Source organism: Pangasianodon hypophthalmus, chromosome 7, assembly GCF_027358585.1.
Source record: "Pangasianodon hypophthalmus isolate fPanHyp1 chromosome 7, fPanHyp1.pri, whole genome shotgun sequence".
Classification (NCBI taxonomy): domain Eukaryota; kingdom Metazoa; phylum Chordata; class Actinopteri; order Siluriformes; family Pangasiidae; genus Pangasianodon; species Pangasianodon hypophthalmus.
This window is the reverse complement of record NC_069716.1, coordinates 24,086,320-24,113,036: the sequence shown is the minus strand read 5'-3', so window position 1 is coordinate 24,113,036 and position 26,717 is coordinate 24,086,320. Positions and strand designations below refer to the sequence as shown.

Below are 26,717 nucleotides of genomic sequence, written 5' to 3'. Positions count from 1 at the left end.
ACTTGTCTTAAAAAAAATATATATATATTTACAAACACACACACAAAAAAAAACCCTTTATAGAAAAGCAACAACTTATGACAGGCCAGGTAACTGGAGACTTATTAAGTCTAGTTCAGGATTAAATCTTTTTTTTTTTTCCTTTTTTTATACACATCGTCTTTGCAAGCAATGGTAGGTCATGAAATAACCTCGTGATCATCCCTGTGGACCTACGCCCCAGATTATATCAATGCAAAAACACAGTGTTACTAAATTACCCTTAAAGCTCAATTTTGCCATGAGGTAAAGAATAAATATCAAAATTTACTAAAGGACAAAATGATTTTCAGTCAAACATTTGTTTTTAGGAAAACACGTCAATATAAATATAATATCTTTAGAAAACTGATCAGAATTTGTGACCTCAGTGACCTAAAATGAATGTCATAATCTTCAGTCGTATTGCGTCAAGCCATAGTTGTACTCAAATTAGTGAATAACGGGGAACGTGAACAGCTTTGAGCAAAAACACCTGATAGCGTGTTACTGTACAGTAGTGATGATGATGATGATGAAGGCTGATCTCTAAGCTCATTAAATGCACTAACCTTGCGTTAACAAAACACTCCGAGTTTAACTTTAGGAACTAATCCCTATCCCTGAGCGAGTGTTTCAAATGGGTAGAAATGGTTAAAAGAAACAACAGTGTTAGCTAAAGTATCAGTAACGGTATTATTAGTTGAATATGAAATCATGCGCTGTTGCTGTGGCCTATAGTGACACGTTAGTGTCTTTTGCATTGCAGTGCTGCTGTTTTTGCTTTAAAACATACAGTTTCCTCTGTGCAATGCGTCCGTTACACATTCGCTCAGTTCTTTAATCGTAAAACCACTCAATAAATCACTCAAACACACACACACACATACTCAGACTCTCACATTCCCGAAATCAAGCAAATCATTCTCAAATTACAAGCTGTTATTGCTAGGGGTCATCAGATCAGTGTCACAATCGACAAGTGCTAATAATTGTTATGGTCTATTCATGCTAACATACACGATCTGCTTCTACGACCTAACCAGTTTGAAGCCCTGGCCGGTGTCGAGCACTGCAGGAGGAAACCACGTCAGTTTGAGCCTGCGTAGGAAGCGCAGACACATGTTGCAAATCCAGAACAGGTTCAGAGAAACGCTCCAGTGTGCCAGCTGCACTACAGGATACGTCCAGCGTGGAAAATACAGCCTCCAGTGCTTAGCGACGTCACTTCCTGTAGGCAGGTGCAGCTTGTAGTCCCCCCAGTGTCTGGAGACGCCGTAGGTGGCCATGACGGTCCGGCCGTGCTCGGACCAGCGCACGCCGCTGTCAGGGTTGCAGTTGAACTCCACCCACTCGGCGGTGAAATCTCCGATCTGAGGCAGCTTCTGGAGCTCTATGTCCATCGAGTTCACCAGCTTAGCCCCCTGTACTGCTACATAAACCTCCTCCACTTTGCACACCTCCTTCACCCATGGCAGCGAGTTCTCCGTGTCGAGCACGACGACGAGACGAGAGCAGTAACCGTCGTTCTTCTCCCTCCACATCTGCACAATCTCGGACAGATGCAGCACTTCTCCACCTGACAGAGGAAACAAAAACAGAACAAAAGAGTGTTTAAACAAGGATTAAATACAATCCCTGTAATGTTGAATTATATAGATACTAGGCATGTGGCCATAAATCTGGCAACACATCCATACTAGATTTCTAGTACTTTTTTTGGTGCTCATCAAAACTGATTCCGACAGTAATATTTAAATGAATAACCTACACAGTAGTAATCGATCAGGTTTATCACTGACCATGTTATTTTTAACATTATCTGAACATGTTTCCCTGACTTACATATTGGCCCTGTGGTGCTACGCAGTAAACTCCTCGTGCTCACTTTTACGTTATGGTGCTGGTGTGAACTGCATTCGGACTCATGAGCAATGTGCGTCAGTGCTCGCAGAACTGAAGTGCTCTCACGTGCACAGATTCTCCGCATGCTCACTTTACTGCTCCACCCTCACGAATAACTGTACACGGTACGAGTTTGTTTTTAATACTCACGCTCACGGATACCGCTCTGCATGCTCAGGTCAGCCGCCCTCACCCTTTCTATTAAACATACTCTTTAAATGTAATAAGATGTTTTATCTAGTTACTTGTATTGTAGAAAGATTCTGTAGTGCATCCTCTTGATATTTTCACAGAGCAGCATGCTTTGCTTTGATCATTAAGCATGAACAAATTCACGCACATTTCACGCTGTTTGTTCATTAGCATGACAAAGTACACTGGGCTCAGTATGAGTAACTGAACACGATAACAGACTCAGTATATCAATATCGATGCATCTCTAGAAAAATCAGCATCACTGCATGTTGGTTCAGATAGCTCTTTGACTAGATGCACTCAATAACGCTCGGCACTGTCTGACCTATGAGAGCCCACTCTCCGGTGCGGTGTGTGTGGCCGCTGTAGAACAGCATGTAGGTGTCGTAGCGCGGTCCGTCCACCGTGTGCGCCTCCAGGAAGGAGCGGAGCTTCGAGTGCAACATGTCCCGCGTCATGCCGCTGCTGGAGTAATCACAGCCATGAGACTCAATCATGTGGTGGGAGAAGAAGCGCTGCATGTTGTTCAGCATGCCTGTGGTGCGCAGGTTCAGCTCCTGCACCTCATCCGGGGGCAGCAGGGTGGGCTGTCCATCCACACTGGAACACATGGAAATACAAAAGTGCTAATCTTTAATTAAGGCTTAGAGAATTCTCAAATGTTGGGACACCTCACCATACTTCTCACGGTTTTTTCTAGAAAATCACATTCCAGGACATTTCCCATTACTTATATAGTACATGGGCATTCCACGCATTTCTGGACCCTGTAAAAATTCAGTCTTTGTGGCCTCTCGTTTTTATTTTCAGACTCTTGCAAACAATGTTAAAATGTTTCTTAGCATTAATATGAAGAACATATCACGGAAAACTTGTAGATATGTGTAACTCAAGCAGATTTTAGACTACAATCCTGTTTGATAATCACTCATCTATCAACAGTGGCATCAGCTGCAATTTACAGTGCTTTACTAATATTCCCAGGACATTTTATCCATTTTTCTTTTTCAATTTTCAGGTGTTATCCAATACGGGAACTCTACAACATTCCAGGTTTTTCCAGGATGTACCTGCAGTAGTTGGTAGGGATGACCACTGCGTAACCCACACACGTCCCGCCGAGGCAGTTACCCAGCTCATAGAAAAGGCCATAAGCCAGAGACTCGAGAGGCAGGACCAGCAGAAACACACCAATGAACAGGCTGTTGAATGGCTGGAAGAGGAAAATGGATTTATTCTATGGTTACATGTTTGACAAAATCTTAAAAGACTATTTCTAAATATTTCAGTAACTCTTAAAATGTTTACCAGCTTGACAAAAATTCTGTAATTATCTATCTAGTAGCAGGAAAGCAAGGTGACAGGACCTGTGGTATTAGATACTAGGGTAATATATCAGGAAATTATTTGTATCGTGCTAAATTATGTCACAATACACATTATCCGAATGTAGTAGATATTTTTTAACACAATTTTAACATGTTATTTTTTATAACAGTTAAAAACACTGGAAGCAACTGATTAGTTTTGCAACTAAACTTTTGTATTTTCTTGCCTTTTTATTATTATTTTATTCTTGAAAATGTTACATAAATTATCACTGATTTATTTATTTTTTTTAATGCAATGCTACTGTTTTGCTGGAAGTTTGTTTATATATTGTGTATTGGAGAAATGTTTCATGTATCATGATATGATCTTTGGTCATGTTGATGACTTTTCACCACTCAGCTGAACTACTAGGCATTCAGTCATAAACTTTTTTTTTAATTTATTTTTTTAAATGACCTACCTGCCATGAAAGGGCCCCGAGTACAGCTGTGGACACAAGGCTGAAGAGCACCAGGCGTTTTGAGACAAGGCAGAAGTGACGCATGCCTTTGGAGGTCATCACCCTGTCCAGTGCACCAGGATTGGTCCTCTGAGCCACACACACTCTTTGGCAGTCACTCAGCTTGTTGTGGAAACCCCAGAGGGTAACCAGGAAGACCACGTGGCAGATGATCCAGAACACACTGGAGGCGGAAAAACCCGGAATCACGACATACCACCGGTCCAGATCACCCATCTTGAAAGCAGCCAGGACCAGGAAGGTGATTTCAACAGCAGTCAGAGGCAGGAGACTGAGACGCCTCCACAGACCTCCTCTCTTCAGAAACGGGGACCAGCGCTCGGTCACCGAGAGGCCACTGAAGTACATATCCAAGAGCGGCTCACACACAAGGCGGATGAGGAAGCACACCAGCACGTAGGGGTTTGTGGAAACTCCGAGAGAGCTGAAGAAGAAGAGCGCTGTGACCACAGAGAAGCAGATGAGGTTAGGAAGAGCCAGGAAGGACTTCATGCGCAAGTCCACGAGCAGCGTGGCAACAGTCAGCGCCAGGGCTACGAGGCTCATGGAGGCATGGGCCACCTGTGTTGTGCTGGCCACAGCGAAACCGGTCAGCTCCAAAGTCTCGGCAGAGGTCAGAAGTGCTGGCCTTTGTCTGGTGCAGCCGCAGATTCTCTCCACCAGAGCCCACAGTGTTCTTATGACCATGCTGGCTATCAGCATGTAACTGCTGATTTGCTCCTTTAAGTCAGCGAAGGAAGGCTTGTTGAGAAATCCCAGCAAGCCCAGCAGGAAACCCAGCCACAGGTGGAACAGTCCCAGACTGAGCCTCTCCATCCCGAAGTAGTAGTACAGGATGCTGGCGATACCCAAGACAAAAAGGGCCAGGATGAAGATGACCAGAAGGACGGGTTCTGCTGTCCTCTCCCAGCGAGCATACAGACCCAGGCATATGGCCACGAGTAGGTTAAGAGTGGACAAATAGCCCAGGTAGCGAATGGACGACCACACACTCACCCCGCTCCGAAGCTCCTCCAGTCTGCTCATGGCTGCAGAAAGCGAATGGCTGAAGCAGTAGCGGAGAAGCCTGCACATCTCTGGAGCTCCACACACTCGCACTCACTCAGTCAAGCTCAGTGACTCTTCAGTGCCAGCATACTTTAGTGTTCAGGTTCATCCTCAGGCAGTTCTCCGAAAACACTGACCCAGTCAAAGTTCCCATACAACAAACTTCTGCTTTTCACTCCCTGGCGCTGCACTTAGCTAACTCAGCTAGCTCAGGACAACTTCCAGTTGTGCTAAATGACTAGCTAGATTGTTACAAACTCTTAAAACTGCCCAAACTTTGTTGTAGTGTACTTGTGTCAACAAGCGCAAAACAAAACACATGAAAAAAAGCTGATGTTTCCAGCTAAAGTAACAATAACCAGGCTAACCGGTAATAATTACTACCGGAAAAAAAGAAAAAAAAGTGAAAGTAACTAGTAACAACAGGGTATACTTGAGAATATATTTGTCACCAACTACTTCAGAGACTGTTTCTGTAAGAACAATGAAATAATACCTACTCTAAGTTACTTTACAAAAGCTAGCTAACCACTTTGAAAAGTTTGCTCGATATCCGCCATTTTTCCGGGTTTGTAAAAACCTACGGCAACCCTATTGGAACAAACAAAAAGGCGTTTGGTTTCTCCGTCTTTTTCACATGTAGTGTGAAAGGCCTCATTTCCCTCCTTACCACTTTGTATTAATCAATCAAGGTCCGTACCCGCTTTTAAAAAGCATTTAGCTGAAAACACGTCCTCTGTTTTGGTATTTATAATTTATAGTATGTACACTAACCGTCCACTTTATTAGGAACACCTGCACACCTGGTCATTTATGCAGTTATCCAATCAGCCAATCACGTGGCAGCAGCTGCATAAACTCATGCAGATACTCACTGAAACTGGACAGCTGAAGACCAGGTGATTTTTTTTTCTCAAAACTGTTCAGTTTCGGTGAATCTGTGCCCATGACAGCCTCAGATTCTTGTTCTTGGCTGACAGGAGTGAAACCCAATGTGGTCTTCTGCTGTTGTAGCCCATCCACTTCAAGGTTCAATGTTTTGTGCATGCTGGGATGCTTTTCTGCTCACCACAGTTGAAAGAGTGATTATATCAGTTACTGTTACTAGCAGCTTGAACCAATCTGGCTATTTTCCTCTGACTTCTCTTACCAACAAGGTGTTTCAGCTTGCAGACCCTCTGCTCGCAGGATGTTTTTTGTTTTTCGCACCATTCTGTGTGAACTCTAGAGAATGTTACATGTGAAAATCCTCCCTCGGTGATCAGCAGTTTCCGAAATACTCAAACCAGCCCATCTGGTACCAACAAGCATGCCAGAGTTAAAGTCTCAGAGATCACACTTTTCCCCATTCTGATGTTTGATGGGAATATTAACTGAAGCTCTTGACCTTGGCTGATTAGATAAACGCATGAATGTGCAGGTGTACAATTGTTCCTAATAAACTGGACAGTGAGTGTGTGTGTGTAATTATATATATATAATGCATATATATAATGCATATTTTATTTCACTAGTGGCTATCTACTACTATTTATTTCAGAATCATTTCTGATTGTTTTACATTTTCAACTTTGTTGCATCCCTCCAAACCTTTGGAACTCACTGAATAAATAAATACAGACAAACCAAATCAGATTTATGTATTTTTTTATTAACATTTTGCATGTGTAGACAACACACTCATTTATAAAGGTTGAGCAGGTTGCCAAAAAGAAAAAAGAAAATCCACACTGATAGTCCTTAACTCCAACACCAAAGAGAAACTATCCATGCGCGTAGGACCAAAGAAGGACAATGTACCATGTCACATAATAGCACAAAAAAGATCTTTGTTGTAAAATGTCCAATATTCTAATGAACTCTTAACAGAAAGCCTATAATACTATTGCTAATGCAATTAAAGTGACAGTATTAAGTGGTGCTGCTTAAGAGCCAGACATTTCTTTAAAAGGTGAGTTTGGCTTCGGCCCGATTCAAGGATTTGTCCATCGTCATGCAGCAAACCACATTTTTTCTTTATTCCAGTCTTTAGGTTGTAAAAATACAGTTTGGGAGAAAAGGCACCAGTTTTTCGAACTGATTTTGTATTAAAAGACAGAACCAGAGTTCCAGTGTGGTCCTTCACTACTGACACACTTACAGAAGAGAAAAAAAAAAAAAAAAAACCCTCAACAAGAATCAAAATTTCTCTAGCACCCTCAAAAGTGACTTGTGTTTTCAAAAATGTGTCAGACTGCAATTGTATATACAACCACTCAAACAAAGCTTTAAGATTGACTCACTTTGGGTAGATTAATAAGAGTTTTTATATTTGTGTACTCAGGTGCACTGTTGCAAATGAAAAGATGGATAAGAATGCCAGGATAAGAATGTGTTTTGTAATAATGCACAACTTTCGCATGTGAAATGATTTTTTGTGACTCTTGTGAAAAATAAGGCGCTCTTATTAAAGGTCTCCAAAGAGAGTGTTCTTAAACAAGTGCAACTGCTGCAGCGAAGGAAACTGCCCATTTCACAGTGAAATACAAAGAGGATGTAAAGCACTTGGTACAAATAAACATATGATATGAGAAAAACCTCACTGAGGTTAATCATCCAAAAACACTTTCAAAGGTTTGAAGTATTCTTCGAACCTGTTTCATTTGTTTTGTTTTTTTAGCAAGAAATGCTCAGTGTATATATGTAAAAGCTAAAGATGTAATTCAGTTATACAGTAAATAACAGCGCAAACAGCTTAAGACGTTTGAAAATTGGAGTTTGCCTTAAAAATTGAAATTGAAAGAAACAAACCATTCAATATTCAGTAAAGCTATGGCAAACTTTTTTTTTTTCCAACTACATGTGCATTGAATCAAAGGCAGACGTCTACTGGTTATGTTTATTCTGTTACCTTACAGAAATAAGTTCACAGCTAAAATATGCTCTTTGCACTTTCGCTCGCAAAATAAAGTTAGTAACAACCACCATACAAACTCCCCGTAAAAACCCACACCTACCTCTCATCTAGTCTTCTCAAATTGTTCTTATTACAACAACAACTTTGTATAAACCGTACCATGTAAAGCAAACCTTTAGAAAAAACACCTACAGTCTCAATGTCACACAAGCGCAATACAGAGTTGTTAAACACATAAAATGCTACAAATATCACTTCAGAGTTTAAAATTCTACAAGGAGTGCATTCTACAGCAGCTAACTGAACATGAAGAGATTAAATGATGCTTAATAAATTCTGCACAATAACTAGTTAAACTATTGTATTCTTAGCCAACGACAGTGTGCAAGTCTACAATACAAAAAGTTATTTGTTGCTTGAAAAGATCTTCTTGAAAAATTCTCTCCAAATCGCATCATATGATAAAGAAGCACTGAATAACAGCACGCAAATCCTGAGCTCGCTCAGCTGCTTTACTCATCAAATCAACCCGTTTCAATCGCAAAACTACAACCAGTGTCTCACCACTGTCTGGATATGTTTAAACGTGTAAAACGCTGTCTCTTTTTACCCATTAAAAAAGCTCAACACCACCCAAGTGTAAACATCCTTTCTCTCTTAATTTAACGTACGCCGTGTCTCTCCCATGTCACCTTAGCACCAGCAACATTAAAGGCTTTTATTTATGAGCACAAATGAAGAGTGATAGCTACTCATCTACATCAGAAGCCTGATTGTCATGGTGTCACATAGCAACATGGGAGAGATGGACTTGCCCAGCTTTCCATGGCACGTGACATGTTCATCTGTATAAACTGTGCAAACTGCATCATTTCACGTAAAAAGAAGCAGGAGTAAAAGAGCTGGGAGCCTTCTTGTAAAAAGCATTAAGGGTAAGAAAGCCTGGTGTTAATTTGCCAACACGGCTGTGAGGCAGCAATGCTGGGCAAACAGATTGGGCTTCAGCTGTACAGTAGAATAGGGTCCTCCAGTTCATGGAATGGCGCCGAGCCGCTTTGACTCTCGCCCGAGTCGGAGTCATAGGACGCCTCAGGGAGCTCGGTGAAACTCCGCGCCAGCTGCTCATCCTCAGAGTCAGAGCGTGCTGGCTGGCACGAGTCCCTGAACGCGTCATCTTCATCGAGCGTGCCGAAATCCTGCGGGATGTACAGCATCTCGGGGTAGTTGTGACTCACTAGGTCGCTGCTGGTGGTGATGGAGACCTTGCGGAAGGCGAGCATGTGCATGTGGGAGAATTTGACGTATTTGTAGCGCCTGAAACCTAGGGACTCGATGGCCACGCGCCAGCTGCGCATCATGAGTGCGTGGCGACCCTGATGTGACGAGTCAGGTGTGATGATCAGGAGAAGACCGTGCAGTGTGAGTAGCTCGTGGGCTTTCTTGCAGCACAGCCAGCGCTGATACGGTGAGGGGAAGTAGGAGAGCAATAAGGAGAACACCACCACGTGAAAGAGCTGCCCAGGCAGAGTCTCGATAGGGTCACGCAGTTGGCGCAAGAACGCATTGAGAGCATCGCTCGCTAGCTGCAAGGGCCGCTGGAGCTGCAGGTTCAGGAAGTCACACTTGTACACACTCTACAGTCATAAAGAAAGCAGGAATACAATGGATGACGTTGCAATGTAGTTATGAATATACATAAATCATCTAAAAGTACAGGGAAACTGCATTGTTCTCAGATTTAGGTTAGGTGTAAAAATACTGAGTATGCATACCTCAACCGCAGGCACTATGTCGATTCCTACTGTGAGGAACTCATCAAACTTTAAGAAGGGATTGAAACAACTACCCACATCAAGTAGACGAAGCTTGTCGTTTCTGAAGCTTAAACTTAAAAAAAAAAAAAAAAAAAAAAAAGGTGTGATTATCCCAACTTTTGCCATAAGATGTTAACACTGACACTGTCTTGTACCTAAAATACTTGTGCACTCTGCTGAAAATGAACAAACTATCCAGGCAATGTGAAACTATTCTGCCGTCTTTCTCAAGAGCCTGCATGTTCATAGGTGTGGTAACATGAGCTAACTAAGCAGTTACTTGAAAAATGACAACTATGAAGAAAAGGTAACGATGTGTATGCTTTAACATCATTCCAAACTCTTTCTATCCATATATGATCAATATTAGATGGCTTTTCCCTGTTAGAAACAGGAGTCATTACAGATTTCAGCTAAGATTTAGACAAAACGCTGCATGCTTTAAGCTCTAATAGTTCTTCAGATACAGTTCCTTATGCAGAAACCTGGCTACTGAGACGTGTACTGAGAAGTGTTATAGACCTGGGCTGAGAGGAGTCTGGATTTAAAGGTGTCCCACTTGCAGCTGCAGCATGTTTCACAGCCTTCGCATCCTTCTCCAACATCTTCTTCATTCCACCATCCATAAAGTACTCCTGACAAACACTGAGAGAAGAAAAACCATAACAGCCATATGGTCATGGTGTTTCATAATCTCTACAGCAGTGGGCTTTATCACTATCACTCAATATTTACTCTTACTTTTCAGTGCATGAAAACTCTTCGTAGATTAAATACGTCTTACAAGAGAGAATCAGATGTGTGTGTGGACATTTGTCCCTAATTTGAACTTGTTTAAGATAACAATTCGTGCATATCGTACCTGCGGCACCACTCGATGCGTCCCTCTCCATCACATTTCTTGGCCCAGTGGTTGTCGGCGAGACTCTTCATGGCAAAGGCATATTCGTTCAGCGTCTGCTCGTCCTCGCAGTGCTCACGCCAGATCTTATCAAAGTCGCCCACTGCAGCCAAGGAAACAGGAGTGTGTGAAGTCACTCGATTATAACAAGACCAAGTCAGGATCAACAGTTAATTTGCTTAGAAGTCATGGGTATGACACTGTGTGATCAGACAATTACCTCACTGCTGACTAATCAAAATGCATTTCCGTCGAATAACGTCAACCTTTTTTTTTTTTTTTTTTTTAAATTTTTAAATTATTCAATCCAACTTCCTTACTCCAGCGGTTCTCATCCCGTTTGCATCCAGCTGTGAGACCCCAAAAATTTCCCAACCTGCTCCCTCTAGATTGCCTCTACTACAGCATCTCTGTTTCTCCTTGCAGGGGAGGCTGCTGTACTGAAAGCCCATTGGCTATGTAATCCACTACTGCTGTAAACATGTTACACTGCATAAATTTGAGTAATACATTGTGTAAGAATTCGTAATAAAACTTTCTTTAACTTTCACGACCAGCTAGTGTGCGTTTAAATGGCCAGTTAATACTGTGATATTTTTATACTAGTTTATCATACTATTAAAATTTCAAACTGCAACAACCATGCTATTTCTTTATTTATATTATACACTAAACCAACTTTTTGCCTGAAATTTTATGCAAAATTAAAAATTACCAAGCAGATCAAATTACAAAGAAGTGGATTCACATGTAGCAGTGCACAGAATATTGTTGGAGGGAAGCGTACTGTTTTTATTTATATAGCAAAGCCCTTGTTGTTAAAACTCTACCCTATATAGAAAGCCAACATCCATGAAATCACTACATACCTTAGAGAATGTGTAGATAATTTGCCAGTTTCATGGAAACTCACTGGTTACTATATGAATTATGTATGCTTACATTACATTAAAGGTAATACTAATTTAATCACAATACTACAACATTACAGCAAGTAACTAGATAAAACAAGCCACAGCAAAGTATAGCAAAGTTTTACCTACTCTTGCAACTGCAGTGAGTTCGTTCTTAAACTTGAGCACAGCCGGTACCACACGCTGTACGATCATGGTCTCAGTGTCTCCATAATCATTAATACAACTCACTACTATTTCTAAATTACAAACTATCCCACAGATGAACTTTATCAATAACTACACAACAAAAATACTCTATTGCCTGCACAAACTTTTACTCTCAAAAATCAGAGCAGGGTTTGTGAGCACCAAAAAAAAAAAAAAAGCAGTGAGCTATCTCATGACCAAGTGGAAAACACAGGCCTTATCAGATGTGAAGAAAATTAGATTTTTAAAAAATCAAGAGTACAGAAACAAACTGCGCTTTCCTCTTCAGTTTAAATATCACTTCAGAATGCTCAGCAGACTACATCATGCTTTCCTGATTACCCATCGTGGGTCTGAATGGACTACTGTGTGCAGAGTTAAAGCGCTCAGCTCTTAGGCAATGAGCAAGAAGATTTGGAAAAGGTCCATAAAGCTATGAGCTGCTGAAATGCAGGCTAGAAAAGCAAAATAAGTCAGGGAGTGGAAACTTATTTTTTAGCAGCGTTTGCATTTTTTACACTAGCATTTCCAAGCAACTGGTCAAGTCTGGTTGCATTACATCTTCAGTAAGTTACTTCCAGCTTTAATTTCTTGGTATATATACCAGTCTGATAGCAGCATCGAGGCTGAAAACTAAAATACTGGCTGAAACCTGAAATACCGGATCTGTACTCAATCAGAATTGATCTATTTTCCCATTTCCCACCTGCCAAGTCCACTTTGTTCTATACTGGCAACCATTTGTACAGTAATATGCCCTTGCAATATTTTTATCATCACATGTTGTACCTTCATTATCATTGTCTAGTGTGCACAATTCTGCCCTCCGGCTTTAAGCTGCACTTAACGCATGCTGCTGTAGTACACCCGTTTAATTATGCAGGCTATTCTATGCTCTTTACTCCAAATATACAGCACAACAAAAACTGAGTTTTAGCCTGCTGCTATCACATCTGTGATGTTTCGTAAGCTGACTGGTTACTGTGGGGATGTCTGTATCAGATCAGTAGCAGGTATCTTCTGACACTCAGAGCCATCCGTATTGAAAATGTAGAAGTGGAAATGAAAATTCATTTTCGTTCATTCATCTTTAGTAGGTGTTTTTCGTGTTCAGGGTGGCGATTAACCTGAAGTCTATCCTGGAATCACTGTACATGATTCAGGAACACACCCTGGATGGGATGCCAGTCCATCACAGGGCATCGTACGTACACACATACCCACCTTAGACCAGTCAATGTAGACAAGTCAAATTAGACCAGTCAATCCATTTATTGGCATGTGTTTGGCAAGTGGGAGGAAAAAGCACAGAAATTCCACACAGAGCCCTGTATCTGTGAGGAAGCAACGCTACCTGCTGGGATCACGCCATCCCAGTTACATGCAGCACCCAACTGGAACTAACTGCAAAGAGGAGGAAATAAGTGCAGACAAAACTGATGCTAGCTCCTGCTGTCAGCAAATTCCAAACCGGTCTCATGGTCCAACTACATTTACCATTAATCACCTAGAGTGTGGTGGCCCACCACAGACTAATTTGTCCCACCACAGTTTCATAATGAACCAAAACTATTTTTATACTTCCATAATAACATAAAAGATCTCTGTTTTGCAACATTGCTGCAGCAAAGCATCTCTCGACCGCTCCCCCCCGGTCAGTCAGACCCTGCCCCCAGTCAGTCACACCGCCACCCCCCCCCCCCCCGGTCACATACCGGTACACGCACACACTCACACACGCACTGGAACCACCTGCTACATCCGATACACCAAGGCATTTTGAGGACACAACACTGTTTGAGGTAAGTAACACTGACCTCTTAACTATTGTTGATTGTTGTTGTTTACATTCACTGCACGCTATTACCATGACAATATTGTTTAATCTTGACGAAGTGCAAGTGTGTCTCGGTACATAACTAACAGATAGAATCGATTCTACAGATGAAACATGAAATCAATAAATGTATGATTAAGACAATATATGGTTTGTATATGTTTTTCATGGGACATTGGGTATTTTTTTATAAGAATAAAGGATGCTTATATGAGAAATGCTAAGTAGGTGTAGCGTTTAGCCTAATATATTCAGCTACGAATTATATTTTTCTGCCTCATTATATGAACAAAACCCAAGTTAGATCACAATCGGACGTTACAAACATGTGTTGGTGTTTTAAAGTGAGTTCTGAGCAAAAAAACATTGTATTAATCTCATAAATTGTCACGTGTAGCTTGATGCTAATTATAGCTATTACTAACAGTCCGAGCAAGTCTGAGTGTTGAACAGTAAACTCTCAAGTGTCCGCTTTCTAAAGATACCTCGGTTATGTGTTTAGACAGAAGGAGTCAGGAGCAGCAACCTTTTTATTCCGGGTATGTCATTTACGTTAGTTATCTTCATTTTCTGGCAAATTAAATTTCCAAATTCAGGGTGTAAAGTTTGCCAATAGGGATGTAGGGACAGTTGATCAATGCCTGGTCATCCTCATGCAGTATATTTTTTTATTTTCTAAAAAATTAACCAGATCAACACAGGTAAGCACTTTTGCTTCATTTCTTTGATGCTCTAGTCAATCTTGTGTTTTGCCCATTTGCGAACCACATTAAACTCCGTCTCGTTTACCATGCTTTGTGTGTGTGACTTTTTTTTTTTGCCATGTCATCACCATTCATATCTATATAACCAATGTGTTTATGATAAAATTACTACTAGAGCACAAAATTCTTCCTTGATCTAGCCTCTTAATTTTGCTCTCAAAGTGCACCAGATTGATGCATTAAACTTTAAAATGGCTCAGCAATGACTCGGTGCGTAAGATCTCTACACCAAAAATGACAGATTACCATGGGTGTAGCTAAGCCCTAGTGTGAAGCATGGCCACCCCAGTAAGACACTGTTAGTATTATCAAAAGTGTCATTACCAATGTCATATGATGCGAAACTGACTTAGTAAATCTCGCCCAGTACAACAGCTGTGAGAAAACTGAACATTCATTTAATCACTGTACAACAGTGAGCGTTGTCCAAATCATTCCAACTGAAATGAATTTCTTTAGTTTGTTATTAGTTACTGTTAGTGAGCTTCATAAGCTGTAGCCTAATGTTATGTTATCTAAGACTTTTTTTTTTTTTTTTTTTTTTGCAGCTTGCTAGATGAAAAACTATATAATATAATATATATACTAATCGGTAGGTGATGAGTTCAAATCCCAGCATCGCCAAGCTGCCACTGTTGGGCCCTTAAGCCTCAACTGCTCATTTGTATAAAAGAGATAAATGCAAGTCGCTCTGCATGAGGACGTCTCCCAAATGCCATAAATGTACATGTAAATAATGCTTAGGTGTGTGCTTTTTATGTCCGATGGGATCCTATTCAGGCCACACACAGATGGGTGTAGCCACATAATGTCATTTTCTTTGGATGTGGTTTAATACTTTGCTCCACGCTAGACTGCCACCCCAATAAATTCATTAGGCCCAACCTGGCCACCCCACTGTAAGGGCTCTGGCCACGCCCCTGCAGTTACCGCTGTATATCCTGTATAACTGAAGGAATGTCGCCTGATACTCCACTTTGTGAGAGAATATAGCCTGTAACATGAACGAAACAGTGCCTTATTTACCCATATAATGGTATAAAAGTAGGGAGCTGCCATGACTTGTTCCTCCACAGTCCAGAGGAGTGAATTTGTCCGAGTTGAGCTGAATTAGCAGTTTTGAAACTCTGCTTCAGTAGCTACATCCACCGTTCATTAGTCTGTACTTCAGTCATAAGAATTCTGTTCTTATTTAAAGACAACTTACAGCGGTTAGTTTATGCACTCAGACACTTTAAATGTCAGTTGTTTAAATATAAAATGCGACACAGGCGAGTAACAGGTAAAAACAGGAACCAGTTCTGCTTAGCTGGTTTTATTGGTCTAGCTGAGGAAACGAAGGTAACGGTTACGTCAGAAGCTAGCGAGCTAGCTAACACACTTCAGCATATTTTTAAATACAACAACTCACTGGCAACACAAACGCCAAACACAGTATGGTGGGAATAGCATCACCTTACAGCATTTTAACCAAATTTCTATTGCTTTTGAGCATTTTAGAATGAATAATGTAGTCTCCATAAAGCGAGCCAGGTACTTGCTAACTCGGCTAGCATAGCCTGACTGGCTAATCGCTTTACCTTCTATATATTTCCTCCGCAGTTTTCGGTGGACGCGTTTCACCACACCGGACAGCTTCTCCTGCTCGTCCCGCTCACACAGCGCGTCTCTCCGGCCGGCGGGGTGGAACATGCCGGGCTCGGGCTCTGTACGGACGCTGGGCTGCGGCTCCATGGCACTGACGCTGTGGTGTCCCTGCTGCTGCCCGCGCGCCTCCGGGATCCGTGACGCACGCAGCGCGCGAGCTGACGCCGTGCCACCTTCACGCGCGTGCACGTCTGAGCGAGGGCGCGCTTTGCTTTCTCTCATGCTCTAGTTATATGGCAAAACATGCTCAATTAGCTTAAACACAGTCATATTGCACTTTCATGTGTGAAATGCATGATCCCAAGTGCACTTTAAGTCCCTGCAGAAGACTTGAAAAGACTGGAAAACAGAATACAATGAGCACTGTTGTTATTTTAGAGTAAAATTCTGTCATGTTTGGCATGCAGACAGTGATGATCTGTGCTGAAGGTCACAAATAGACTGTACACTATTAGCTGACATGATCCAAGCACATTCTGTGATTTTATTCTGGCTTTGTGTGTTGCATTAATCCTGTGCATGTGTTCTGTGCATGTGGACTGTTTTTCATTTTGTTTATTAAGACTATCTGGGTCATTTAAAGGCTTCAAATCACATGTGTATAGCCCACAAATACACTTTTGCACAAGCACCACAATAGCCATCTCCACATTTTAATAAAAGGTCAGCACAGGGAGAAGTGTTGTGCTGCACTATTACTGGAGAGCTTATTATTAACTTGGATATTGCAGGATCAGGAGTCATCCTCAGCAGGATACACTACACAGAGACACAGGAAAGTATTTTCAGTAACATATATTCTTGCCTCATTTCTGATTTGGGGTTTTTAAATAAATCTTTAAACTACATGTCTTAGCTATTTGAATTTATTAATCAGGTATAGAAATTTATATTAAATACATCAGTGTTTGTGCTGATACACATTCATATGGAATTGCTGTGTTTATTAAAACCGCTCTGATAACAGCTCTATGAATCATATATATAACAAATGTCAGCACAGATAGCACACACATACAGCTAGCCAACATGCACAAATTACATCTCAACAACAATGCATGCCATGCAGCTCATTTGCTAACTGGGAAGACTTCAGCATAACATCGATTTGGATCATTGTTAATGGATGTTAATGTAGGTGACATCATGGTTATTTTCATTATATCGCAGCGCTGCTGAACTCTTGAATCTGACTTGTCAGAAGGTGTTGATTAATTTCCTATACTAGCAGTTCTAACAATAATGGTTTCCAAGTACATCACAGGTGTATATTAATGCACTTGTAATACATCATTTCTAAAGTAACAACTCATTTACAGGGACTTGTAGGACTTGGACTCACAACATAATCTAAGGTTACTAATAAATAAATGTATAAACGTGTTATTTAACAAAAAGTGTCGATATGTAATCGACATGGTGAAACATTATGGAAGGAGTCCCCAGTGTCAGTGTTTTGTAAAGGTCAGATAGTTTTCCACCATGTGAGAGTCTTCAGGACAGAGGAGTTTGTGCTTTTCAGTTTCTCTGTTACATGACAAGCTACATTATTTTTGTCTTAGACAAGACAAATAGGAATATTTGTTCAGTTGCTCACTGTAGTCAGTCATGTATTACCAGCTAAACATGGTAGAAATGTGCTTGAAGGGAACTTGACCTGCATCACATTGCAAAAGCGTGGAGATTTAATAACTCATCATTAAGAGTGGATGCTAGCTTTCAACACGAACAGGTTTAAATTATACATTATACTCAAGAATGGCTGTAACACTATCAAAAGCTGTCATTCCCAATTAGCAAACAAGCTGCATATCCAAATCTGGTTTAATTTCTCATGTTGTAATGAAAGAGACCTTTGAGTCAATGTACATTAACAAACAATAGAGCTGAAATACAGATAATGGCCCACAATTGGAAAAATTTCATTTACAAACCAGAAATAGTCTTTTTGTCGTGTTGGGTCAAGTGCCTTTTAAAGGTTCTCTCTGTACTTGAAAGTAGAGCCAATACAGGGCAAGCAGGTAGAGTCCAAAACATGCAATGAAGTCACAAATGTATGTGGTTATTAAAAAAACAACAAACAAAAGGGTGTACAGAATCATTTTTGGCATATTATCAGAAGAGAAGAACTCTCTCCACCATAACAAATTCGGCTCAGTGACTTCCTGCTCTTCGTCCAATAGAGGTAGAGCGGCTCTCTCTAGTTCTATCATTTCCTCATTTGTCAGGTCATCCAGCAAAGCATTTGGCTGGTCCTCATCTATATATTCTGAAATTGAAGGCATGGGTGATGGTATTGTCCATGTTCTGCTTATGGAGTGCCTCTTTCCCATAGAGATGGCATCTTTAAGTCCTGACTGCTCTATGTTCTTCAGTCTGAGGAGATACAGCTCCATTTCATCATCTGTTAGAGATTCTGTGGAGGCACTGTCATCCATGTTCTCACTCTGCTCATTTACGCAGTCCCTCTCCTGCTTCTCCGGCACTGCATCAACCTCGCCAATAGCATCTTCTACCACATGCTCTTCGTCTATTTGGCAGCACACATCTTCCTCTTGGTCAACGAATTCTGAAATGTTTTCTATCTCTTCAACTTGGTCACTGAATGCTACATCACTGCTAAGTGTCAGAGCTTGCTGTGATGAATCCTTTCCACAGAAGCTCTCTTCTTCTTCACCAGTGGAGTGTCTTTCACTTACTGGTTCCTCAGACGTCTGTTCCAAACCTGTGTTTTGCTGCTCCTGTCCCACATGTAGGTGAACGTCTCTAATAAAGGAGTCTATATTAGGGATGCTTTGTAGCGTAGCCACAGACGTGACTCCACCGTCCATCTCCTGCTCCTCAATCTCTGTTTCAAGAGCTTCCCATTCCACTCCATTTCTTCTTGGCTCTGCATCTTTTTCTTTCTCGTCCTTCTTTACCTCTTCTTTATCATCCTCTGGGTAGTATGACCCATCTTTAAATTTGTCTTCAATACCTAATTCCACTTTTTCATCATTTTCTTGTTCTTTTTCTACTTGATCTTCTTGTTTGTTGTCTTCTTGTTCTTCTTTCTCTTCTATTTGCTTTTCTACCTCCCTTATTTCCTTTACTTCCTCTGATTGATTTTCTGTCATATCTGTTAATTCTTGCTCTTCATTATTATCAGGATTCTTTACCTGGTCATTTTCTTTAATCTCTTCTTCTTCTTGCGAGGCATCTTCAGGATTCTCAGGATTGCTACTAATATTAGACATTGCCATATCTTTAACCAAAAGATCATCAAAATCAGTAACCTCATCAGGAAAACTGAAATGTGAACTTCTATGTCCTTTATTTTTATTGATTTGGCTGACATCTATAAAGTTCCTATCTTCAGCTGTGTCTTCTGGGCTCATATGTAATATTTCTGTCTGAAAAGTTTCATTTTCCATTTCTTCCCAACTATCAACACCATCATTTCTATCACTTGGATATGATTCTCCACTCTCAACATGATGAGAACTATCACTATTCTGACATGTGTTGGTTGTTTTCTGGATCAGATTTGTGTAATCTGTAGTTTGGAGTTGAGGAACTGTAGCTCCAGTCACCTCTAGGCTTTGAGTAAATAAATTGGTGGCTGGAATTTGGGGTTGGATGGTCACTTGTGTCAGATCCTGAGAGGGAGATGGAGCATCACTTTGGATCATTTTAGGTGTGACATTCAAGGAAATGTCAGAATGAAACAAAGTAGGGTCAGGCATGGGAGTGTAGCTTTCCTCCAGGCACTTGATGCCAGTATTCAAGGTTTGCTCTGATGTTTGGGCTTCCTTGTCCTGCGTATTATTGATCTCATCGCTAATTCGAGTTTCAAAAGATGTCTGGGTGACTGATCGGTCCTCAGATTTTGGATTTTCAGAAACAATAACTGGTGAGGGTTTGGCAGCTGTTACGTCTACTTCAGACTGGACATTTGAGGAAATGTCAGAATGAAACAAAGTAGGGTCAGGCATGGGAGTGTAGCTTTCCTCCAGGCACTTGATGCCAGTATTCAAGGTTTGCTCTGATGTTTGGGCTTCCTTGTCCTGTGTATTATTGATCTCATTGCTAATTTGAGTTTCAGTAGATGTCTGGGTGACTGATCTGTCCTCAGATTGTGGATTTTCAGAAACTATAGCTGGTGCGGGTTTGGCAGCTGTTACGTCTACTTCAGACTGTGTGGGTAAAATTGCATGGTCTATACACATCAGCTCTTGCTGTATGGTGGTGTTTAGTGAATATCCACTATAGGGATGCTTGTTATCTAGTGAATATTCTGTATCGTCCAAACATTCACTTTGTAAAATAATCATTTCTGGTGTTTGTTCTGTCTGATCAATTGAAGATTCTTCCCAGGAAACTGAGGGCTGGCTGTTTGAGGAATGTTGTGTCTCTATAGGTACAACCACTTGTGTTGTTTTTGATTCTGAAATATTAGCACCCAACAGATTGTCTGTGATATCTGGTAAAGCAGTGTCCTGAAAAGCAATCTCTGCAACAAGTTTTGTTTTCACATTCGGAACAGATAAAGCATTTTCACTAGCGCTCTTTGTGTTATGTAAATGTTCTGGAAATGTTTCTTTACAGGCCCCATGATAATCATCATCGTTCACGTGTTTTGCTGATATTTCAGGATTTGACCTTGTCGCTACCCTTGGGTACGTGACTACGCTCAGACTCCCATCGTCTATTTTCCCAGCTGACTCGTCAGCTTTGGATGTACTGTTCTTAACCCCTCTTCTGTCATTTTCCATTCTTTCAAAAACTTGATGGTAAAGTGGAGCCACTATTGTCTCAAATGTGTAGTGATGACCAAATGACCAAGTGCCTTGGTTATTCTCTAAGAGTGTGTTGTCCACATGATTTGTTTTGTCTACACTACTGTTTGTGTCTGCAGTGCTCCCCATCTTTTCCATAGCACATTTTTCAAAGCATTCCCAAGCCTTTTCAACAGTTTTAACAATAGATTTGTCTGAAGTTTGGCACTTATGTGAAACAGACTGGCTGGTAACTGTCTCTTCATCTTGGCTGCTCTCCAACAGCTGAGAGTCTACCACAGATTTATGGCTGTTTACAGAGTCCAAGGGGGGTTGCCTAGTCTGGGATTTGGAAGTGATTAGTTCAGGGTGTATTACTGGAATATTGTCCCTTTCCTCTGTTTGAGTTTGTGCATCAGGAACCTGGTTTTTCTCAACATCCATAGAACCTGCAATGGATTTCTGTCCTTCAGTGTTTCTAGGCTCAGCCAGCAAAGAAGAGACATTTGTTTGTGGTGATGACAGGTTTAAAGGTGCCTCATCTATTGCTGGAACAGGGACATCCACTTCATCAGTGTCTGTCTCAATCTGTTGGAGGTCTTTTCCATCTCTTTGTGCAAAGTACTGCTGTAGTTTTGCCATCCGGGCAGCTTTTCTTCTCTTTCTCCTACTGCAGTTTTTGCTGTTTTCCTCCTGATAATATAAGGAGGAATAATAAAATGTATTAGTTTTTAAAAGCTTTTCAGCAGCACACATGATATTTTTCTATATTTACTCAGTGTGTGATTCTTCCTCTATATTTAAGCATTTTTGGAGTCACTCTAGAGAAGGGGTCATCAACTGGAGAACTGGATGCAAACCCAGCATAGTATACTGAACTGAATACTTGAAAAATACTGTAGCAGAACCAAAAAAAAAAAAAAACTTGCCATAGTTTAGAAACTCTAGCTTTCTCGAGCCCAGCTTCTCTAGCAGATTCTGTGTTATGGCTTATCCAATCATCACATGCATTTATGTAACTTATGTAGCTGAAGGGAGCTCACTGTATGAGAGAAGTATGAGGGCTAGAGACATTAGTTCAAGAAAAGAGTTGTTTTGTTTGTTTTTTTAAATAAATGTAGCATTTCATTTATCCTCTAAGGGCTGATTAGCAAAGTGATGACATGGCTTGTTTAAAAAAAAAAAAAAAAAAAATGAATGCACAATGACGTGTCTGTTCATTCTCCCTGTGTCACATTCAAAACAGATGTCTCAGAGTCCATGACATTAATCTGACCTGGTAACATGTAAGTAAGGTTTTGGAACTGTAGGTAAGGTTTTTAAGCTTATCCAGGCTTTTATAAGCAAGGGATTTAATGTAACTGTACCTTTACACATTTTAGATGAATCCCCCTGTACTAGAGTTTAAACATATCCTCAAAGTCCAGTAAGAAGAGCAATGTGTCTGGTTGTTTCTGTGGTTCTCGTGTGTCTTGTTTAGGCCCATGGTACAGTTAATGCTTGCAAAGGCTTAACCTCAGCAGTCACATGATATTCTCACAGAAAAAGGTCAGCCAATGTGACAGTGTGACAACACTCCTGTTTCTCATGGACTAGCATTTGTAAAAGGCTGTTACATTCACTGTTTATATACTGTTTATGTACACAGTGGTACAGTTAAAATGATTGACAAATTAAAAGGGTGTTCAGTGATTGTTGCTTTTTGAAGGTGCTACGAAAAGCAATGAGAAGTGCTTATGGATTAAATGTTTGCTAATAGCCATGGAACACAAGGGCATGCTGAGGCCAAGTGCATTAGTATATACAAGGGCAAATATATCTGAACCTACCTTCAGGTTCATGTGCTCCTCCTGTAGTTTTTCTTCTTTGACGCCCACAGGTTCAGTAACAGCAGCTATTCCGCAATTCAGGATTATTTCTTATAGGAGATAGAACACCATCAAGTATCTACGTCAAACAGTATAAATGTTCAGCAACCATCTGAGGGAAAATATTACCTGGAATTTCCTCTGCATTTGAGGTAGTGCTGGTTGTAGAGGAATGTCTGAAAAAAAAGTGAGTGTTCGAATAAATAAGCAGTGAATAAGTCATAAATTCACATAGCAGATAGTAGTACATATTATTCTTCATAATACTATTCCATAACACCACATTTTTGAATAAGAACTTACAAAATGCTTACTAAAGGCTTACTTATAGCACAACAAATCCATGTCCAGATTAAATCCTATTTCTATATTACATATTACTTTTGAATAGACTGTAGGTAAGGTTTTTAGTAATGACATTAAATGTTATTTTTTATAACCAGATTTTGACTTGCTCACCTGCTTGGTTTCAGACAGCTTTTTGGTTTAAGTTTCTCATTTTCATCTTGATCTTTTGCCTTTTCATGACAAAACAAAACATAATTCTGTCCACTGTTGTTAGCCCAGAAAGTTCCAAAAGGGGTTTCATATCGAATGCAAAAGTCCACTCTCTCTCCTTGCTCCCCAAAAGGTGGCACCAGCGTTAGCTTGAAAGAGAAACAGTCCGTAACCCCTTGGCTTGACTCAGGCACATACTCTGCCAACAGGTCAAAATGGCTGCTCCAACAGTCCAAAGAAGTGCGGATGTAGACCAGCTTATCAAAACACAAGTTCAGAACACGAACAGTTCCTTTCAGTGTGGTTGTTCCAGGGAGAAGCTCCAGACTCTCCAGATTGACCTTCTGCTCTTGGACCCTATAGAGCAGCTCCTCCAGTGTCAGTGGAAGAGCAAAGAGAAGTTCCAGATAGTACTCCTTCGCATCCTTAGGATCAATCTCCAACGGGTCTGAGGGATCACACATGGACCAGGTATCAAACTGCTTTACAGAGACCAAACTCAAGCCAAAAGCATCCGCAAAAGACACTCTCCGGGAGCTGGAAGGTGGAGGCTGGGCTTCATCATCGGAGCAGGACAATGAGCTTCGGCGCCTTGGAATAGGTGATGATTTGGGTTTGATGCCTCCAATACCCAGGAGTTCATCGTCGCTGTCCCAGGGGCAAGTCTCCGGCAGGCCCAGCAAGTTGGAGCTGCCTACATTGAGCCCCTGCAGCTCTCCCTCCACAGGCTCCATCAGACCGTGTGGACTGTCTGTGGTAGAATGAGAGTTCGCTAACCGGCTGGCGAACAGCTGATAAGCAACATGCTGGGACTGAACAGATGGAATCAAGTTACTTTTGACATTGCAGAAAGAAGCCAACACTATAAATAGAGCTTAAAAAGAACTTCAGCTATGCAGCTAAGGCTCAGGGGGAATGCTGTAAATACAACCTCCCAAACATACTGTTGACATAGACACCATCGCTAAAATTCGCTTGAAAGGCTCCATTTCCAATTATAATGAGCTTGTTGCTTTTTCATTTGCCTTATACATTTAGTGAATTTGTCAGTTTTCAGAGGTGCTAAAAGTACCCAATTTCTTTACTCAATTAAAACTGCATTTACTCGTCGAAATAAATACTCTGATCAAAGTTGCAGCTTCGAATTCTTCACTCAAGTTAAAGTAGAAATGTGTAGATGGGGCACTTTCAGGCAAAGCGCTGTATCAGGGGTGGAAATAATAATGAGAAATTATATTTATAGATAACGTATAGATAATGTGTCCAAATCTTACTCAACTGAAAGTGGAAGAATCCAGCCAAAAATGTACTCCAGTGAAAGTCAAAAGGTTGCTACTTAAATGTACTCGCATATTAAAAAAAGTAAACGTTTTTAACTGATGAAATTAAGGGTAATGTCGTTTTTATACTTACCTAAAACTGTTATAAAGCGAGTTCTGTAAAGCAACTACTAAAACAACTATTCTGCCTGAAAACTTCATTCAGATATTTAAGTTTGCTGGTCATATGCATGACTAAACACTACATAGTTTGCTAATGAATTAATCAAAAGTAAAATATCCAGTATTTACCATTAGCTAGAATTTGAGCTGTTGCCTAGTGAAATGATGTTAGCTAGTCTAACCTGGTATTAGCAGAGAAATCAGGCCAGTTAATGTTAGCAAATTATTGAAACTTACCTAAACATGCTGCTTCAAATTAGAAGGAGTTCATTTTTTTAGGGAGGAAAAATGTTTGTTTAATCTTTTTTGACTCCAGGATACTGAAACATTTTACTGATGTAGAGCCAGGAGCGCTCATCCTCGAGTTCCACGCTGTAGTCTGGTGTCTTATTCATCTTCAAATACACATGGATAGCTACAACACTAATTAAATTGTGGAGCATGAGAAGGTCACTGCAGTTGTTGAGTTGGACGATTCTTGATTGTTTCTTTGATATATTGATTAACTTGCTTGGATGCTAAACTGAGTCCCTTCAGTTGATATATAGCGTACAGTCTTTGACTGGTTGAGAGAAGACGAGACCTCTGATTGTTAAGGAGTACTTTGAAGGTCTAAATAAAAATGTACCGAGTATAAAGTGAGTTTTTTTTCCTGGGGTGTTCAATTTCAGTAATACTCAAGTAAAGTATAAATACACGGAACTAAAACTTAAGTAAAGTAACGAATTACAGATACCCAAGTATTTTCCACTCCTGCAATCAATGCTTGTGTTGTTTTCCTGTAATGTCATGGATGATTTGAAGCCTCATTTAGGGATTGTTTTAAAACGAGTCTGGTGTTGGTAGGCTGTTTCGAATAGTTTATGTAGTGTCATATAATTCCCCATACAATTCATGTGTTGTTGTCTATGGTGGTAAAGTGTTGGAGCTTTGACAGTTGTGGTCATTACTTGGACTGAGCTGAATCTCATTTTACATCTACCCAGTTACACAGGCGTTTCATCACCTTCTCACAGTGTATAAGAATATTCAATCTCAAAGCCCTTTTCACTGTCCATTTATAGAAACATTGGCTACGTTTACATGCACATCAAATTCCATTTAAGGTCTATATTTGGATTGCAGCCATATTCCAAAATACGACGTCTATATGCGCACAGGCATCAGAATATTCCTGTATACATGGTTGTTGCAGGCCGGAGTTGCCATTCTAAGTCCGAGTATACTAAATACCTAGCCTACAGGTAAGCATCTGTTAGCACCCACAATTCCTTGTGGACTGAGCATGCACATATCTCCTTTCAGTGGATTTTCTGAATGTGTTTACATGAAACAAAATTACAATTAAAATAAACATATTCCAGGGGTGAGAATCAAAATTTGGGGAATCAGAATATTGTCTTAATCTGAATCAGGCAATCAGATTGAGGTGTTTATTTGACTCAATACTAATTAGAATATTGCCAAATTCCACTTAATATCAGAATATTGATGTGCATGTAAACGTAGTCACTAAGACTGTCCAGTTCCTGCACAATGTTTTTCCTAGTATTCTAATGTTACAGACAAGACTACATCAATAACTTATAAAACCAGCACAAACGATGTGCAACTAATAGCATTATAAGTTCTATCAACATACAGAAAAAAAAAAAAAAAAAAAAAAAAAACAGAAAACTGCAACATAGTGGTCTGGCTAGATAATTCCACTTTTAACTGAGTAATATCTTACTCATATATTACTTTTACTGTAAGTATGAAGTTTCAGTACTTAGTGTTTAAAAGTTAATGTCTAGGCTACAAAACATAAGACAATAACAACACAATTTTTTCTCCTCATTGTTTAAATTAGCTATTTCTTTCTTTCTGGTCTTTACTGATTAAAGTGTTACACACACACACACACACACACACACACACAGTGCTGAAATCTAAAACAGTCATACATGCTACTCAGGTCTATGCACTTTCAACACCTAGGAATCTCTAGTAGGCAAGAAATTAACCACTTTTCAATATAGTGGCTTGAATGTTTGAAGCTTCATCTCACCATCATGTTTGACATGGTATGACGTACAAACGAAGATTACACAGCAGATTAAACCTTCATGACAAGGCAGTTCTTTGAGAGTGGTTCATGTTCAATCCTAATTAACAACATTTTTTTGGGAAG

At 40.4% G+C, this 26,717-nt stretch overlaps 3 protein-coding genes across 3 annotated transcripts; all 3 read right to left on the bottom strand.

Moving 5' to 3' along the window:
* Positions 1-83: 83 nt before the first annotated feature.
* On the bottom strand, positions 84-5,890 carry tmem168b (transmembrane protein 168b). The gene is made up of 4 exons (XM_026946464.3): positions 3,911-5,890; positions 3,189-3,331; positions 2,444-2,718; positions 84-1,597 (listed from the first exon to the last, which is right to left on the bottom strand). Exons 1-4 carry the CDS (start codon positions 5,042-5,044, stop codon positions 1,050-1,052), a joined length of 2,100 nt encoding a protein of 699 aa, XP_026802265.3. The 5' UTR covers positions 5,045-5,890; the 3' UTR covers positions 84-1,049.
* Positions 5,891-6,647: 757 nt separating this feature from the next.
* On the bottom strand, positions 6,648-16,765 carry bmt2 (base methyltransferase of 25S rRNA 2 homolog). Its single transcript, XM_026946470.3, has 5 exons — positions 15,913-16,765; positions 10,590-10,731; positions 10,250-10,372; positions 9,686-9,800; positions 6,648-9,547 (listed from the first exon to the last, which is right to left on the bottom strand). Exons 1-5 carry the CDS (start codon positions 16,199-16,201, stop codon positions 8,915-8,917), a joined length of 1,302 nt encoding a protein of 433 aa, XP_026802271.1. The 5' UTR covers positions 16,202-16,765; the 3' UTR covers positions 6,648-8,914.
* Positions 16,766-16,906: 141 nt separating this feature from the next.
* ppp1r3ab (protein phosphatase 1, regulatory subunit 3Ab) lies at positions 16,907-26,717 on the bottom strand. Its single transcript, XM_026946455.3, has 5 exons — positions 26,595-26,717; positions 23,064-23,914; positions 22,734-22,780; positions 22,566-22,654; positions 16,907-21,429 (listed from the first exon to the last, which is right to left on the bottom strand). Exons 1-5 carry the CDS (start codon positions 26,607-26,609, stop codon positions 17,941-17,943), a joined length of 4,491 nt encoding a protein of 1,496 aa, XP_026802256.3. The 5' UTR covers positions 26,610-26,717; the 3' UTR covers positions 16,907-17,940.

Excerpts from the sequence above, each read along its gene's own strand:
- tmem168b (XM_026946464.3), bottom strand. The coding sequence starts at position 5,044 with ATGTGCAGGCTTCTCCGCTACTGCTTCAGCCATTCGCTTTCTGCAGCC. Across the intron at positions 3,332-3,910 it reads TCGGGGCCCTTTCATGGCAG|CCATTCAACAGCCTGTTCAT; the intron begins GTAGGTCATTTA and ends TTCCTCTTCCAG. Across the intron at positions 2,719-3,188 it reads ATCCCTACCAACTACTGCAG|TGTGGATGGACAGCCCACCC; the intron begins GTACATCCTGGA and ends CATGTGTTCCAG.
- ppp1r3ab (XM_026946455.3), bottom strand. Across the intron at positions 22,781-23,063 it reads AGCTGTCTGAAACCAAGCAG|ACATTCCTCTACAACCAGCA; the intron begins GTGAGCAAGTCA and ends CTTTTTTTTCAG. Across the intron at positions 21,430-22,565 it reads AGGAGCACATGAACCTGAAG|GAGGAAAACAGCAAAAACTG; the intron begins GTAGGTTCAGAT and ends TTATATTATCAG.
- bmt2 (XM_026946470.3), bottom strand. The coding sequence starts at position 16,201 with ATGAGAGAAAGCAAAGCGCGCCCTCGCTCAGACGTGCACGCGCGTGAA. Across the intron at positions 10,373-10,589 it reads CGCATCGAGTGGTGCCGCAG|TGTTTGTCAGGAGTACTTTA; the intron begins GTACGATATGCA and ends TTCTTCTCTCAG. Across the intron at positions 9,548-9,685 it reads ACATAGTGCCTGCGGTTGAG|AGTGTGTACAAGTGTGACTT; the intron begins GTATGCATACTC and ends TTATGACTGTAG.